The sequence below is a fragment of the Entelurus aequoreus genome, linkage group LG08 (genome assembly GCF_033978785.1).
Source record: "Entelurus aequoreus isolate RoL-2023_Sb linkage group LG08, RoL_Eaeq_v1.1, whole genome shotgun sequence".
NCBI classification, from domain to species: Eukaryota; Metazoa; Chordata; class Actinopteri; order Syngnathiformes; family Syngnathidae; genus Entelurus; species Entelurus aequoreus.
Genome location: NC_084738.1, coordinates 63,264,301 through 63,283,149, shown reverse-complemented (window position 1 = coordinate 63,283,149; position 18,849 = coordinate 63,264,301). Strand labels below are relative to the sequence as shown.

The window sequence follows — 18,849 nt, the reverse complement described above, 5'->3', positions numbered from 1 at the left end:
AGGTCTAAGTCGATCTTAGCCTTAGCCTACCAGTGGCCTAGCCTAGCATTAGCCTGTTACACACTAATATTAAGTTTACCAGTAGCGTATCCTAGCATTAGCTTGTTACACACTAGGTCTAAGTCGGTCTTAGCCTGGCCTAGCATTAGCCTTGTACAAACCAGTACTAAGTTTACTATTAGCCTGGCATTAGCCTGTAACACACGGGTTCACAAGTAGCGTATACTAACATTAGCCTGTTACACTCTAGTACAGGGGTCACCAACGCGGTGCCCGCGGGCACCAGGTAGCTCGTAAGGACCAGATGAGTAGCCCGCTGGCCTGTTCTAAAAATAGCTCAAATAGCAGCACTTACCAGTGAGCTGCCTCTATTTTTTAAATTTTATTTATTTACTAACAAGCTGGTCTCGCTTTGCCCGACATTTATACTTCTAAGAGAGACAAAACTCAAATAGAATTTGAAAATCCAATAAAATATTTTAAAGACTTGGTCTTAACTTGTTTAAATAAATTCATAATTTTTTTTACTTTGCTTCTTATAACTTTCAGAAAGACAATTTTAGAGAAAAAATACAACCTTAAAAATGATTTTAGGATTTTTAAACACATATACCTTTTTACCTTTTAAATACCTTCCTCTTCTTTCCTGACAATTTAAATCAATGTTCAAGAAAATGTATTATTTTTATTGTAAAGAATAATAAATACATTTTAATTTAATTCTTCATTTAAGCTTCTGTTTTTTCGACGAAGAATATTTGTGAAATATTTCTTCTAACTTATTATGATTAAAATTCAAAAAAAATATTCTGGCAAATCTAGAAAATCTGTAGAATCAAATTTAAATCTAAGTCTTTAAGTCTTTTGAATTTCTTTTAAAATTTTTGTTCTGGAAAATCTAGAAGAAATAATGATTTGTCTTTGTTAGAAATATAGCTTGGTCCAATTTGTTACATATTCTAACAAAGTGTAGATTGGATTTTAACCTATTTAGAACATGTCATCAAAATTCTAAAATTAATCTTTATCAGGAAAAATTACTAATGATGTTCCATAAATTCTTTTTTAAATTTTTTCAAAAAGATTCGAATTAGCTAGTTTTTCTCTTCTTTTTTTCGGTTGAATTTTGAATTTTAAAGAGTCGAAATTGAAGATAAACTATGTTTCAAAATTAATTGTCATTTTTTTCGTGTTTTCTTGTCTTTTAAACCGTTCAATTAAGTGTAAATATCATTAATTATTAATAATAACATAGAGTTAAAGGTAAATTGAGCAAATTGACTATTTCTGGCAATTTATTTAAGTGTGTATCAAACTGGTAGCCCTTCGCATTAATCAGTACCCAATAAGTAGCTCTTGGTTTCAAAAAGGTTGGTGACCCCTGCTCTAGTACAAAGTTTACTATAGGACTAGCTTAGCATTAGCTTGTTACAAACTAGGTCTAAGTCGGTTTTAGCCTTAACCTACCAGTGGATTAGCCTGTTACACACTAGTATTAAGTTTACCAGTAGCGTAGCCTAGCCTTAGCTTGTTACACAGCAGGTCTAAGTCGGTCCTAGCCTAGCTTTGCATTAGCCTTCCACACACCAGAACTAAGTTTACCTTTAGCCTAGCGTAGCCTGTTACACACTGGTTCACAAGTAGCGTAGACTAGCATTAGCCTGTTACACTCTAGTACAAAGTTTACAAGTATTCTAGCCTAGCATCTAGTACAAAGTTTACCAATGGCTTAGCCTAGTTTACAAGTAGCGTAGCCAGTACGAAGATTACCATCAGCCTAACCTAGCATTAGCCCGTTATTGATTGATTGAAACTTTTATTAGTAGATTGCACAGTACAGTACATATTCCGTACAATTGACCACTAAATGACAACACCCGAATAAGTTTTTCAACTCGTCGGGGTCCACGTTAATCAATTCACGGTATAAGCTACGTTGCTATGTTTCACTGGAGCCTGCAGACCTAAAAAATAAAAAAAATAAAAACACAAACATGAAACTCCATTAAAAAAAAAACGTGTCCGGCCAGAAGGTTTACCTTCCGTGAAATCCGAAGTGATGTTGACAGCGACAAAGCGATGGGACGAGGAGCACGCCAGCGAGTGGCCCCAGCAGAAACACGGCTGGCAGCCCGCCGGGTTGATTTCTTGCAGGTTGAAAAAGCCTGGCTTGCATCTGCACACACACACACACACAAGGTGGAGGACAGAGTTAAACAACTTGCACTGAGCCTAGTCTATAAAATCCGCTACACCTCCCTGATACCGAAGAACATGTCAAACTACTTCCTTAACGTAAATGACCGCCATAACCACAACACCAGGGGGTGCTCCACTAACCACGTTAAACCCAGATTCCGAACTAACAAAGGTCTTAACTCATTCTCTTTCTATGCCACATCAATGTGGAATGCGCTCCCAACAGGTATAAAAGAAAGGGCATCTCTATCCTCCTTCAAAACCGCTATAAAAGTTCACCTCCAGGCAGCTACAACCCTAAACTAACACCCTCCCCGGATTGCTAATAATCAAATGTAAACAATCAAATGCAGATTCTTTTTCTTATGCCTTCTGATCTCTCTCTCTCTCTCTATGTCCACTACTTGATGTCCATATCCCCACCCCCCCCCCACCCCACTCCCCCTCCACACTCCTGATTGTAAATAATGTAAATAATTCAATGTGATTATCTTGTGTGATGACTGTATTATGATGATAGTATATATGATAGTATATATCTGTATCATGAATCAATTTAAGTGGACCCCGACTTAAACAAGTTGAAAAACTTATTCGGGTGTTACCATTTAGTGGTCAATTGTACGGAATATGTACTTCACTGTGCAACCTACTAATAAAAGTCTCAATCAATCAATCAAAACACACACACACACACACACACACACACACACACACACACACACACACACACACACACACACACACACACACACACACACACACACACACACACACACACACACACACACACACACACACACACACACACGCACACACACACACACACAACTTAGTGGAAGACGTCGTACAAATTGTGCTCCCCCCCCCCTTTGACGCTCCCGGCTAAAGAAATATTTTCACATCCGAAGGTTTTAAAACTGTCGTGGCTAAACAATTAACTCATTTTCACCCTCAGCACGTATTTTTACCCTCGTATGACAGCTTGGGATGGTATGAATTTCTGAGATGACGACTCCAGCTTGGTTTTATCCATCGACTTTTGTCAGTAATTAGTCTTTTTTTAGGCTCTGCAGACGGTCATATGTCGGTTAATGTCAGCGGTTCACTTGGCTCCAAGGACCAGTCCCATCACTTGGCTCCCTTGTGATCCTTTCTCCCGCTGGTTTCAGTTTCCAGTGAGGGTTGGACTCCGCCAAGGCTGCCCTTGTCTCCGATTCTGTTCATAACTTTTATGGACAGAATTCCTAGACGCAGTCAAGGCGTTGAGGGGATCCGGTTTGGTGGCTGCAGCAGATGACTTTATGAATTTCTTTAATAAGAAAATTGAAGTCATTAGAAAGGAGATTAAAGACAATGCATCTCAGCTACAACTGGGTTCTATTAACACAGATACGACTGTATATACGACGGACACTGCCCTCCAAAATAGTTACTCCCTCTTTGATGAAATAACATTGGAGGAATTGTTAAAATGTGTAAATGGGACAAAACAAACAACATGTTTACCTGACCCAATTCCTGGGAAACTTATCAAGGAGCTTTTTGTTTTATTAGGTCCATCAGTGTTAAATATTATAAACTTATCACTTTCCTCTGGCACTGTTCCCCTAGCATTCAAAAAAGCGGTTATTCATCCTCTACTCAAAAGACCTAACCTCGATCCTGACCTCATGGTGAACTACCGGCCGGTGTCCCACCTTCCGTTTATCTCGAAAATCCTCGAAAAAATTGTCGCACAGCAGCTAAATGAACACTTAGCGTCGAACAATCTCTGTGAACCTTTTCAATCCGGTTTCAGGGCAAATCACTCTACGGAGACAGCCCTCGCAAAAATGACTAATGATCTATTGCTAACGATGGATTCTGATGCGTCATCTATGTTGCTGCTTCTTGATCTTAGCGCCGCTTTCGATACTGTTGATCATAATATTTTATTAGAGCGTATCAAAACGCGTATTGGGATGTCAGACTTAGCCTTGTCTTGGTTTAACTCTTATCTTACTGACAGGGTGCAGTGTGTCTCCCATAACAATGTGACCTCGGACTATGTTAAGGTAACGTGCGGAGTTCCCCAGGGTTCGGTTCTTGGCCCTGCACTCTTTAGTATTTACATGCTGCCGCTAGGTGACATCATACGCAAATACGGTGTTAGCTTTCACTGTTATGCTGATGACACCCAACTCTACATGCCCCTAAAGCTGACCAACACGCCGGATTGTAGTCAGCTGGAGGCGTGTCTTAATGAAATTAAACAATGGATGTCCGCTAACTTTTTGCAACTCAACGCTAAGAAAACGGAAATGCTGATTATCGGTCCTGCTCAACACCGACATCTATTTAATAATACCACCTTAACATTTGACAACCAAACAATTAAACAAGGCGACTCGGTAAAGAATCTGGGTATTATCTTCGACCCAACTCTCTCGTTTGAGTCGCACATTAAGAGTGTTACTAAAACGGCCTTCTTTCATCTCTGTAATATCGCTACAATTTGTTCCATTTTGTCCACAAACGATGCTGAGATCATTATCCATGCGTTCGTTACATCTCGTCTCGATTACTGTAACGTATTATTTTCGGGCCTCCCTATGTCTAACATTAAAAGATTACAGATGGTACAAAATGCGGCTGCTAGACTTTTGACAAAAACAAGAAAGCTTGATCATATTACGCCTATACTGTGTATACCTTTATATACATGTACAGTATATATACCTATACTGGCTCACCTGCACTGGCTTCCTGTGCACTTAAGATGCGACTTTAAGGTTTTACTACTTACGTATAAAATACTACACGGTCAAGCTCCTGCCTATCTTGCCGATTGTATTGTACCATATGTCCCGGCAAGAAATGTGCGTTCAAAGAACTCCGGCTTATTAGTGATTCCCAGAGCCCAAAAAAAGTCTGCGGGCTATAGAGCGTTTTCTATTCGGGCTCCAATATTATGGAATGCCCTCCCGGTAAAAGTTAGAGATGCTACCTCAGTAGAAGCATTTAAGTCTCATCTTAAAACTCATTTGTATACTCTAGCCTTTAAATAGACTCCCTTTTTAGACCAGTTGATCTGCCGTTTCTTTTCTTTTCTTTTCTACTCTGCTCCGGGGTGGACCGCTAGCCTGTTCATCGGATGGGGACATCTCTACGCTGCTGACCCGTCTCCGCTCGGGATGGTTCCTGCTGGCCCCACCATGGACTGGACTTTCGCTGATGTGTTGGACTTTCACAATATTATGTCAGACCCACTCGACATCCATTGCTTTCAGTCTCCCCTAGAGGGGAGGGGGGTTACCCACATATGCGGTCCTTTCCAAGGTTTCTCATAGTCATTCACATTCACGTCCCACTGGGGTGAGTTTTCCTTGCCCGTATGTGGGCTCTGTACCGAGGATGTCGTTGTGGCTTGTACAGCCCTTTGAGACACTTGTGATTTAGGGCTATATAAATAAACATTGATTGATTGATTGATTGATTGATTAGGTCTCTGCTTTTCGCAGATGATGTGATCCTGATGGTTTCATCTGACCAGGATCTTTAGCTCTCACTAGATCGGTTCACAGCCAAGTGCGAAGCGACTGGGAGGAGAATCAGCACCTCCAAGTCCATGGTTCTCGCCCGGAAAAGGGTGGAGTGCCATCTCCGGGTTGGGGAGGAGACCCTGTCCCAAGTGGAGGAGTTCAAGTACCTCGGAGTCTTGTTCACGAGTGAGGGAAGAGTGGATCGTGAGATCGACAGGAGGATCGTTGCGGCGTCTTCAGTAATGCGGACGCTGTATCGATCCGTTGTGGTGAAGAAGGAGCTGAGCCGGAAGGCAAAGCTCTCAATTTACCGTTCCCATCCTCACCTATGGTCATGAGCTTTGAGTTATGACCGAAAGGACAAGATCACGGGTACAAGCGGCCGAAATGAGTTTCCTCCGCCGGGTGGCGGGGCTCTCCCTTAGATAGGGTGAGAAGCTCTGTTATCCGAGAGGAGCTCAAAGTAAAGCCGCTGCTCCTCCACATGGAGAGGAGCCAGATGAGGATGCCACCCGAACCAGGATGCCACCCGAACGCCTCCGTAGGGAGGCGTTTCGAGCACGTCCGACCGGTAGGAGGCCACGGGGAAGACCCAGGACAAGACCATCTCTCACGATTGGCCTGGGAACACTTTGGGATCCCCCGGGAGGAGCTGGACGAAGTGGCTGGGGAGAGGGAAGTCTGGGCTTCCCTGCTTAGGCTGCTGCCCCCGTGACCCGACCTCGGATAAGCGGAAGAAGATGGATGGATGGGATGGATGGTTTCAGTCACACTTACCTTACTTGGCTCCAGGTCGGTACTGTTGTGTAGCGTATTCGCCACTCCGTTTGAGTGCATCCTTTGTTTGTTCCCCACTCCGTTTGAGTGTGCTTGTGTTTGTTCCCCACTCCGTTTGAGTGCAACCTTTGTTTGTTCTCCACTCCGTTTGAGTGCGACCTTTGTTTGTTCCCCACTCCGTTTGAGTGCGCCTTGTGTTTATGCCCACTCCAATTGAATGCATCTTGTGTTTGTTCCCCACTCCATTTGAGTGTGCCTTGTGTTTGTTCCCCATTCCGTTTAGTCCGCCTTGTGTTTGTTCCCCACTCCGTTTGAGTGTGCCTTGTGTTTGTTCCCCATTCCGTTAATGCACCTTGTGTTTGTTCCCCACTCCGTTTGAGTAAGCCTTACGCTTGTTTCCCACTCCATTTGAGTGTGCCTTGTGTTTGTTCCCGACTACGTTTGAGTGCGGCTTGTGTTTGTGCCCACTCCAATTGAGTGCGTCTTGTGTTTGTTCTCCACTTCCTTTGAGTGCGCCTTGTGTTTGTTCCCCACTCCGTTTGAGTGCGCCTTGTGTTTGTTCCCCACTCCGCTTCAGTGCGTCCTTTGTTTGTTCCCCACTTCCTTTGAGTGCGCCTTGTGTTTGTTCCCCACTCCGTTTGAGTGCGCCTTGTGTTTGTCCCCCATTTTGTTTGAGTGCACCTTGTGTTTGTTCCCCATTTTGTTTGAGTGCACCTTGTGTTTGTTCCCCACTCCATTTGAGTACATCCTTTGTTTGTTCCCCATTCCATCTGAGTGTGCCTTGTGTTTGTTCCTCACTCTGTTTGAGTACATCCTTTGTTTGTTCCCCATTCCATCTGAGTGCGCCTTGTGTTTGTTCCCCACTCCGTATGAGTGTGCCTTGTGTGTTTCCCATTCCATTTGAATGCTCCTTGTGTATGTTCCCCACTCCGTTTGAGTGCGCTTTGTGTTTGTTCCGCACTCTGTTTGAGTGTGCCTTGTGTTTGTTCCCCACTCCGCTTGAGTGTGCCTTGTGTTTGTTCCGCACTCTGAGTGTGCCTTGTGTTTGTTTACCACTCCGTTTGAGTGTGCCTTGTGTTTGTTTACCACTCCGTTCGAGTGTGTCCTTTGTTTTTTCCCCACTCCGTTTGAGTACGCCTCGTGTTTGTTTTTCACTCCTCATGAGTGCATTTTATGTTATTTAACATCATTGCTTTTTTTCCCCCTTAGTGTCAATCACGGCTTTGGGGTCCTATTCTGGCTTCAGACATTCCTAACACATAAAGCATCAAAACAATGGCAAAATCTGCACACATAAAAAAAACATTTGCGCAGAGAGGCCACCGAGTGGTGTGTTTCTATGCGTCTTTTTGCGGGCGGCGCTGTCCGACCTTACTAGCGTCGCTTCCTTTCTAGAAGTCTTTTACGACTGAGCTCCTGCGACATCACGTGCTGAGATATTAAAATGTTTTATCTTTTTATTATTATTATTGTTTTTACTTCAGTGCATCCGGAAAGTATTCACAGTGCTTTACTTTTTTCATATTTTGTTATGTCACAGCCTTATTCCAAAATGGAATAAGTTCATTTCTGTCCTCAAAATTCTACACACAATACCCCACAATGGAAAACATTTTTTTAGAGTAAATGTATTAATAATAAAACACAAACCAAAACAAATCACACGTACATAAGTATTCAAAGCCTTTGTTTAATACTTTGTTGATGCACATTTGGCAGCAATAACGGCCTCAAGTCTTTTTGAATACGTTTGGGTTCTTGGTCACCTCCCTGACTAGACTAAGATGAATGCAGCAATGTACAGAGACATCCTGGATGAAAACCAACACTTCTCATCCAACCTGATGCAGCTTGAGAGGTGCTGCAAAGAGGAATGGGCGAAACTGCCCAAAAATATTCAAAAAGACTTGAGGCTGTAATTGCAACAAAGTATTGAGCAAAGGCTGTGAATAGTTATGTAGATGTGATTTTTAATAATTTCTTACTTTTAATAAATAGATAAAAAAAAAAAAATCACATTGTCTTTATGGGGTATTGTTTATAGAATTTTGAGGACAAAAATGAGTTTATTCCATATTGGAAAAAGGCTGTAACATAACAAAATGTGGATAAAGTGAAACTCTGTGAATACTTACAGAATGCTCTGTATTATTTATTCAATAAAAAGATAATTTTAGCGAGTAGTAACAGATAACAAGAATATAAAAATGAACAACGCACTTGGGCGCTATTAACCCCCATCGCGTAATTTATTTTTTTAAATTTCAACGAGGCACTTAACTTAAATCTATATTTGCGACCTCAGAACAAGTAGACATTTAAATTGTCAGTAATGTGCAATGATGTATTTGATTTTAGAAAAGCAGTAAAAAACATCGATTTCTTAGTCATTTAAGGCAGCTGAGCGCATCATTCCGGTTTTTGCATGGTTTCAAAAGAAATACTGTATTCTTAAATAATGTTTGTTTTGCATGTAATCTGTTATAGGACATTGTTCTTGAAATAAAGTTATATCAATAAAGTTGACAAACATAACTGCCGTAACACAAGTTGACAGGAAGTGACGTAGTCTTCGTGCATGCGTGGACCGATCGGGTCTTTTGAAACCGGTCGGGTAGTGACAGGCGTTCCTCCCTTCGGCACTTCGAGGCGGGCATTGAATACACAACCATGGAGGGAAGTACCTGCCAAAACTCCACAAACACCAACATAGGTTTTTACCCATACCATGGGGTCAAACACACCATCAGCAGCTTCCCCATATCATAAGATTTGCAAGTAAAAAAAAAAAAGATTTGCAATTCTTTTTTTTTAACAACTTTCCTCAATAAAAAGAAAAAAAAAACGATTTGCAAATAAAAAACTATTTTCTGCAAATTTGCAAGTAAAAAAAACGATGCATAATTAAAAAAATATTTTCTTAAATTAACAAAAAATATATTTTTGAAATTAAAAAACTACTTTCACAAGTAAAAATAATGACTTGCAAGTAAATATATCAATAATAATAAATGTTTAAAGTAAAGAAAACGATTAACAAAAACAAATAATAATCCTGCAGGTAATGATTTGCAAGTATAAAAAATATTGTTCTTCCTAAAAGAAAAACAATTGCTTTGAAAAATAGTTTTCTTCGATAACAAAAAGCGATTTGCAAATAAAAAACTATTTTCTGCAAATTTGCAAGTAAAAAAACAATGCATAATCAAAAAATATTTTCTTAAATTAAGAAAAATATATTTTTTGCAAAAAAAAAACTACTTTCACAAGTAAAAATAACGACTTGCAAGTAAATATATCAGTAATAATACATGTTTAAATTAAAGCAAATCATTAACAAAAACAAAAAATAATTCTGCAGGTAATGATTTGCAAGTATGAAAAATATTTTTCTTCCAAAAAAAAAAAAATTTGCTTGGAAAAATAATTTTCTTCAATAAAAAAACGATTTGCAAGTAAAAAACAACAACAACTTTTCTCAATAAAAAAAGCGATTTGCAAATAAAGAACAATTTTCTGCAAATTTGCAAGTAAAAAAAATGATGCATAATTAAAACATATTTTGTTAAATTAACAAAAATATATTTTTGCAATTAAAAAACTACTTTCACAAGTAAAAATAATGACTTGCAAGTAAATATATCAAAACAATGGGACCCATTACCTCCCTGCTTGGCACTCAGCATCAAGGGTTGACATTGGGGGTTACATCACCAAAAATGATTCCCGGGCGTGGCACCGCTGCTGCCCACTGCTCCCCTCACCTCCCAGGGGGTGAACAAGGGGATGGGTCAAATGCAGAGGACACATTTCACCACACCTAGTGTGTGTGTGACAATCATTGGTACTTTAACTAAAATTAACTAATAATAATACATGTTTAAATTTAAAAAAAAGATTTAAAAAAAACAAATAATTCTGCAGGTAATGATTTGCAAGTATAAAAAATATTTTTCTTCAATAAAAAACATTATTTGCTTGTAAAAATAATTTTCTTCAATAAAAAAACGATTTGCAAGTAAAACAAAAAACTGCTTTTCTCAATAAAAAAAAAGCGATTTGCAAATAAAAAACTATTTTTTGCAAATGAAAAGATAATACGCAAATATATAAACAGAATTGGCAAGTAAAAAAAAAAACGATGCAAAATTTAAAAATATTTTCTTAAATTAACAAAGAGATTGGCAAGTAAAAAATATATTTTTGCAAGTAAAAAAAAAGGCTTGAAAGAAAATAAATCAATAATAATACATTTTTCAATTAAGGAAAACGATTAACAAAAACAAATAGTTTCTGCAGGTAACCATTAGCAAATATAAAACAACTTTTCTTCAATAAAAAAAAAATTGCTTGGAAAAATAATTTTCTTCAATTAAAAAAGGATTTGAAAGTAAAAAAAATAAATAAAATACTTTTCTCAATAAAAAAAAGCGATTTGCCAATAAAAAACTATTTTCTGCAAATTAAAAGAAAATACGCAAATATATAAACAGAATTTGCAAGTAAAAAAAATGATGCATGATTTTTTAAAAAAATTCTTAAATTAACAAAAAGATCGGCAAGTAACAAAATATTTTTGCAAGTAAAAAAAACAAACTTGCAAGTAAATAAATCAATAATAATACATTTTTTCAATTAAGGAAAACGATTAACAAAAAAAAATAATTTCTGCAGTTTACAATTTGCAGGTATAAAAAAACTTTTCTTCAATAAAAAAAATGTTGCTTGGAAAAATAATTTTCTTCAATTAAAAAACGATTTGCAAGTAAAAAAATATATATTTTCTTCTATTAAAAAAAACAAACTCAAGTATAACAATTTTCTGCAAGTAAAAAATATTCATATTGATAATAAAAAATAAATAAATTTCATTATAAAACGATTTGCAAGTAAAAAAAAACTATTTTCTGCAATTAGAAAACAATTCGCCAGTAAATTAAAAAAACAATTTTCTTCAATTTATAAAGCAACTCGCAAATAAACAAAAAAAATGAAATTATTTAATTAAAAAACGATCCGCATATAAAATAATAATTGTATTTAACTGAAAAAACTATTTGAAAGTACTTTTGTTTTCTTAACTTCAATTACAAAAATGATTTGTAGGCACAAAAACAATCAGCGGCTTCTGCAGTGGTCACTTTAACAGCCGTGGCTGTAGGCAACCTCCTGAGTGTACTATTTTAAAATGAAGCACCCGCTTGACACTTGAACATGTTCAAATGTTCCAATCAAAAGGTTTCAAGATGGCTTTTCTGGAACCATTACTATTCCTTCAGTCATTATACGGGCGTGTAAGCACTGGCGTTACGCTAGCAACAGTGGGCAAAAACAGACTCCAAGTCGCCGTGGCAACCGAGAAAGGATGTGCAGGGGCGGAGCTTTACTGTACCTGCCGCAGCTCCCTCCCTCCACGTTGGCCTTGCAGCCACAGCGGCCGTCCAGCGGCGAGCACACGCCGACACTCCCAGCGGGGGCGCACCGGCACGGCCTGCGGAGGACAGGAAGTCAGGGGTTCAGAACGTGTGCCAGGTCTTTGCGCGGCCACTGGGCGGTGAGCCACGTTAAAAAAAACAAAAAACAGAAGTGTGTGTGTGTGTGTGATTGATTGCTTTTGTTTGGAACAGCAAATCTAATTATAATGAGGCGCTATTGCAAATAATTTAATTATCTCCCAGCAAAGCGTCTCCTCTTGTTTCTGCTCCGCTGGGCTGAATAATTCACACTGGTGCTCAGCCGCCTGATTCTGCCGCATCTATGATGGAAAACACTGTCTGTGTGTGTGTGCGTGTGTGTGTGTGCGTGTGTGTGTGTGTGTGTGTGTGTGTGTGTGTGTGTGTGTCTGAAATAAAAGGCCATCAGGTAGTGCAAACCTGATGTGTGCACTAGTTTGTGATCAATGATGATTAAATGTGAAAACGGTGCTAACTGTGGATACTTCTTTTATTTCTTAAACCCTTATTTAATGCATCCGTGGCTTTATTTGATATAGGATAGAAAATCATATATATATATATATATATATATATATATATATATATATATATATATATATATATATATATATATATATATATATATATATATATATATATATATATATATATGTATATATATATATATATATATATATATATATATATATATATATATATATATATATATATATATATATATATATATATATATATATATATATATATATATATATATATAACTGGATGGAATAAAAAAGACAATATAACATGCATCCATAAGTGTGGATGCATATGAAAAAGTGCAATACATTTATCTGTACAGTAACCTATTTATTTATTCATATATAGGGATGATGTTTGATAAGAAATTATCGAGTTCGAGCCTATTATCGAATCCTCTTATCGAACCGATTCCTTATCGATTCTCTTATCGAGTCCAGATAGGTTGTTGTATATGGAAAAATACACACAATATTTGGTTTAACAAAAGCTCACTTTTATTATATAAGAAAACAATACAATCTAATAAATAAATAAATATTGACTGTTAACCCCCTAAAAAAATAAAATAAAATAGATAAATATTGACTGTTACCCAAAGTATATTAAGTGGGATTTTTCAGAAAAACAAATATATACAGTAACACAAAAACAACCTGTCTCTGTGATCACTATAGGTGTACAAATAATAATAGAGTGTTAAAAAAAATCAGTCCCTTGGGCACAAAACTGAAAATAATACAGCTCTCCAAAAAGTGCACTTCTGCTGCTATTGGAACATAACTGTTTGTTATGATGCTTTCACATTTTTGCACTTTATTTCTTTATTAAAAGAAAATTCTATGAAGAGAAAAGTTGTTTGCAAATGTGGTTACAATGCTAAAAAACGAAAGGTTAAAGCTAAAAAAAGAAATACACTTTATTGAGTTAACATTATTTCTTTATAGGGGGAAATATGTGATGTTATGAGCTAGGGAATATAACAACTACACTAACCAGCATGCAACGGGAGTGACGAGCATGCGCGGTAGCCCCGAAAAGTGTTGTTGCATGTCGCCACGCCGGCAGCTAAGAATGAGGTTATGAGCACGCTGTGAAAGTAAACGTCAAGAACTCAGCCAACACGCCGCGTCTGCATTATTTATAATTAGACAGACAACACATATGCAGTGTGATTTTGTTTTCTTTACAAGGAAAGAAAAACAAAGTTAAAAAAGGGATATGTCACATATATAACACATAAAGAACGTTGTGACAGCTGCCGTAAAGGAGGTGCGTTGCTAGCCTGGTTGCTATGTTTCCGGTTGGTCGTAAAAGTGTTGGTCATGTGTTTGTACCCTGCTCAAATCTCTCAGTAAAGTTATTCATTGGATTATACCTTTTGTTTTGAACTTTATTACACCTTTGAGCGCTTTTTCCTGTCCATAATTTTTCCTGCTTTCGCTATCTGCGCCTAATGACTGAGCTACGTGACGTCATTTCTTGTGATGTCACACGGGGCATTTCTGGTCTTGTCGGGATTCGTTCCGAGGGATTCGAATAAAGAACCAACTGTTTTTCTTTACTATTGTGGTCGCGATAACGGGTACCGGTTCTCAAAAAGGGATTCGAGTCCGAGGACTCGGTTCTTTTCTTATCGAACAACCGGGAAAACCGGTTTCGAGTATCATCCCTATTCATATATGCACCTTGTTGCTTTTTTATCATGCACCACCATAAGCTAATAAAACGAAATGTTGTTCTTATCTGTACTGTAAAGTTCAAATTTGAATGACATTAAAAAGGAAGTCTAAGTCTAAGTCTAAAAGACTTCAAGCTGTCATTGATGTTAAAGGGGGCCATACACGGTATTAAACACTGGGGTATGTAAACTTTTCATCAGGCTCATTTGGGTACTTTCTTTTGTCATTTCGATTTGAAAAGAGTAAACACAGTTGTTTGCCAATAAAAAGCTTCACACAACCAAGAAAGGTTTTTGTGTTATCATTCATATTCTCTGAAGAATGGCCAAAAAATCAAGAAATCATAAATTCTCCCAGGGTATGCAAACTTATGAGCACAACTTATAATATATATATATATATATATATATATATATATATATATATATATATATATATATATATATATATATATATATATATATATATATATATCTATATGTATATATAGTAACACTTTAGTATGGAGAATACATATTCACCATTAATTAGTTGCTTATTAACATGCAAATTAGTAACATATTGGCTCTTAATTAGTACTTCGACACACAGCAAGGGCTCTGGAACCAGTTCTCTCGAGAGGGGCTGGACTCTCTTCCACTCTGGCGTTGCCGGCAGTGAGAGGCGATGGGCTGGGGTGGCAATTCTTGTTGCCCCCCGGCTCAGAGCCTGCATGTTGGAGTTCAACCCGGTGGACGAGAGGGTAGCTTCCCTCCGCCTTCGGGTGGGGGAACGGGTCCTGACTGTGGTTTGCGCTTACGCGCCAAACCGCAGCTCAGAGTACCCACCCTTTTTGGATTCGCTCGAGGGAGTACTTGAGAGTGCTCCCCCGGGTGATTACCTCGTTCTACTGGGGGACTTCAACGCTCATGTTGGCAGCGACAGTGAAACCTGGAGAGGCGTGATTGGGAAGAATGGCCGCCCGGATCTGAACCCGAGCGGTGTTTTGTTATTGGACTTTTGTGCCCGTCACAGATTGTCCATAACGAACACCATGTTCAAACATAAGGGTGTCCATATGTGCACTTGGCACCAGGACACCCTAGGCCGCAGTTCCATGATCGACTTTGTAGTTGTGTCGTCGGATTTGCGGCCTCATGTTTTGGACACTCGGGTGAAGAGAGGGGCAGAGCTTTCTACCGATCACCACCTGGTGGTGAGTTGGCTGCGATGGTGGGGGAGGATGCCGGACAGACCTGGCAGGCCCAAACGCATTGTGAGGGTTTGCTGGGAACGTCTGGCAGAGTCTCCTGTCAGAGAGAGTTTCAATTCCCACCTCCGGAAGAACTTTGAACATGTCACGAGGGAGGTGCTGGACATTGAGTCCGAGTGGACCATGTTCCGCGCCTCTATTGTCGAGGCGGCTGATTGGAGCTGTGGCCGCAAGGTAGTTGGTGCCTGTCGTGGCGGTAATCCTAGAACCCGTTGGTGGACACCGGCAGCGAGGGATGCCGTCAAGCTGAAGAAGGAGTCCTATCGGGTTCTTTTGGCTCATAGGACTCCTGAGGCAGCGGACAGGTACCGACAGGCCAAGCGGTGTGCGGCTTCAGCGGTCGCGGAGGCAAAAACTCGGACATGGGAGGAGTTCGGGGAAGCCATGGAAAACGACTTCCGGACGGCTTCGAAGCGATTCTGGACCACCATCCGCCGCCTCAGGAAGGGGAAGCAGTGCACTGTCAACACAGTGTATGGTGAGGATGGTGTTCTGCTGACCTCGACTGCGGATGTTGTGGATCGGTGGAGGGAATACTTCGAAGACCTCCTCAATCCCACCAACACGTCCTCCTATGAGGAAGCAGTGCCTGGGGAATCTGTGGTGGGCTCTCCTATTTCTGGGGCTGAGGTTGCTGAGGTAGTTAAAAAGCTCCTCGGTGGCAAGGCTCCGGGTGTGGATGAGATCCGCCCGGAGTTCCTTAAGGCTCTGGATGCTGTGGGGCTGTCTTGGTTGACAAGACTCTGCAGCATCGCGTGGACATCGGGGGCGGTACCTCTGGATTGGCAGACCGGGGTGGTGGTTCCTCTCTTTAACAAGGGGAATCGGAGGGTGTGTTCTAAGTATCGTGGGATCACACTCCTCAGCCTTCCCGGTAAGGTCTATTCGGGTGTGCTGGAGAGGAGGCTACGCCGGATAGTCGAACCTCGGATTCAGGAGGAACAGTGTGGTTTTCGTCCTGGTCGTGGAACTGTGGACCAGCTCTATACTCTCGGCAGGGTCCTTGAGGGTGCATGGGAGTTTGCCCAACCAGTCTACATGTGTTTTGTGGACTTGGAGAAGGCATTCGACCGTATCCCTCTGGAAGTCCTGTGGGGAGTGCTCAGAGAGTATGGGGTATCGGACTGTCTGATTGTGGCGGTCCGCTCCCTGTATGATCAGTGCCAGAGTTTGGTCCGCATTGCCGGCAGTAAGTCGGACACGTTTCCAGTGAGGGTTGGACTCCGCCAAGGCTGCCCTTTGTCACAGATTCTGTTCATAACTTTTATGGACAGAATTTCTAGGCGCAGTCAAGGCGTTGAGGGGATCTGGTTTGGTGGCTGCAGGATTAGGTCTCTGCTTTTTGCAGATGATGTGGTCCTGATGGCTTCATCTGGCCAGGATCTTCAGCTCTCGCTGGATCGGTTCGCAGCTGAGTGTGAAGCGACTGGGATGAGAATCAGCACCTCCAAGTCCGAGTCCATGGTTCTCGCCCGGAAAAGGGTGGAGTGCCATCTCCGGGTTGGGGAGGAGACCCTGCCCCAAGTGGAGGAGATCAAGTACCTTGGAGTCTTGTTCACGAGTGGGGGAAGAGTGGATCGTGAGATCGACAGGCGGATCGGTGCGGCGTCTTCAGTAATGCGGACGCTGTATCGATCCGTTGTGGTGAAGAAGGAGCTGAGCCGGAAGGCAAAGCTCTCAATTTACCGGTCGATCTACGTTCCCATCCTCACCTATGGTCATGAGCTTTGGGATATGACCGAAAGGACAAGATCACGGGTACAAGCGGCCGAAATGAGTTTCCTCCGCCGGGTGGCGGGGCTCTCCCTTAGAGATAGGGTGAGAAGCTCTGCCATCCGGGGGGAGCTCAAAGTAAAGCCGCTGCTCCTCCACATCGAGAGGAGCCAGTTGAGGTGGTTCGGGCATCTGGTCAGGATGCCACCCGAACGCCTCCCTAGGGAGGTGTTTAGGGCACGTCCGACCGGTAGGAGGCCACGGGGAAGACCCAGGACACGTTGGGAAGACTATGTCTCCCGGCTGGCCTGGGAACGCCTCGGGATCCCCCGGGAAGAGCTGGACGAAGTGGCTGGGGAGAGGGAAGTCTGTGTTTCCCTGCTTAGGCTGCTGCCCCCGCGACCCGACCTCGGATAAGCGGAGGAAGATGGATGGATGGATGGATGGAAAAAAAACAAAAAAAACAAGGTTGGGGACCACTGCAGTAACATATTGTCATTTATCATTCTATTATTTTGTCAACATTATTAAGGACAAGCGGTAGAAAATTAATTACTAATCTACTTGTTCATTTACTGTTAATATCTGCTTACTTTCTCTTTTAACATGTTCTATCTACGCTTTTGCTAAAATTTAATAGTCACTTAATCTTCTTTTGTTCTATACTTTACATTAGTTTTGGATGATACCACGCATTTGGGTACCAATCCGAGTTAGCATGCTAATGCTAACATGCTAGATGTTGACTTAAAAGATCAAAAATGCATTTTTACTTTGGAACCGTTCAAATACGCGGAGAAACGTGGGTTGTGTCGAAGTTTGGGTATCGCTGCACCACTTAGCATTCTCCCTTTGCCGGAAGAGCAGGTCAGGGAGGCGACATGGCCTCCTACACCTTCAGTATAAATAGAGGAACTTGCCATTGACACATTTATACACACACTCTCTCACACACAGACAGCTTTCGCAGGGTAAGTAATCCTCAACAGTTCTCGCCAGTGACATAAAACGTGTTATTTTTTGCAAATATTAGCTCATTTGGAATGTTATGCCTGCAACATGTTTCAAAAAAGTTGGCAATAGTGGCAAAAATGGCTGAGAAAGTTGAGGAATGCTCATCAAACACTTATTTGGAACATCCCACAGGTGAACAGGCAAATTGGGAACAGGTGGGTGCCATGATTGGGTATAAAAGTAGATTCAGCATGGCGAGGGTCACCACTTTGTCAACAAATGCGTGAGCAAAACGTCCAACAGTTTAAGAACGACATTTCTCAACCAGCTATTGCAAGGAATTTAGGGATTTCACCATCTACGCACCGTAATATCATCAAAAGGTTCAGAGAATCTGGAGAAATCACTGCACGTAAGCAATGATATTACAGACCTTCGATCCCTCAGGCGGTACTGCATCGAAAAGTGACATCAGTGTGTAAAGGATATCACCACATAGGGTCGGCAACACTTCAGAAAACCACTGTCAGTAACTACAGTTGGTCGCTACATCTGTAAGTGCAAGTTAAAACTCTACAATGCAAAGCCAAAGCCATATATCAACAACACCCAGAAACACAGCCGGCTTCACTGGGCCAGAACTAATCTAAGATGGACTGATGCAAAGTGGAAAAGTGTTCCGTGGTCTGAGGAGTCCACATTTCAAATTGTTTTTGGAAACCGTGGACGTCAAAGAGGAAAAGAACCATCCGGATTGTTCTAAACACAAA

The 18,849-nt window shown here is 40.7% G+C and overlaps 1 protein-coding gene across 2 annotated transcripts in view; it reads right to left on the bottom strand.

Annotated features, from left to right (window-relative positions):
• lamc3 (laminin, gamma 3) overlaps positions 1-18,849 on the bottom strand; it is a 326,552-nt gene that overhangs the window by 165,147 nt on the left and 142,556 nt on the right. For both annotated transcript variants that reach the window (XM_062057021.1, XM_062057020.1), the window contains exons 8-9: positions 11,893-11,991; positions 2,040-2,176 (exon numbers count right to left, since the gene is read on the bottom strand). In XM_062057021.1, coding sequence (XP_061913005.1) covers positions 2,040-2,176; positions 11,893-11,991 — 236 coding nt within the window. The remainder of the gene's footprint in view (positions 1-2,039; positions 2,177-11,892; positions 11,992-18,849) is intronic.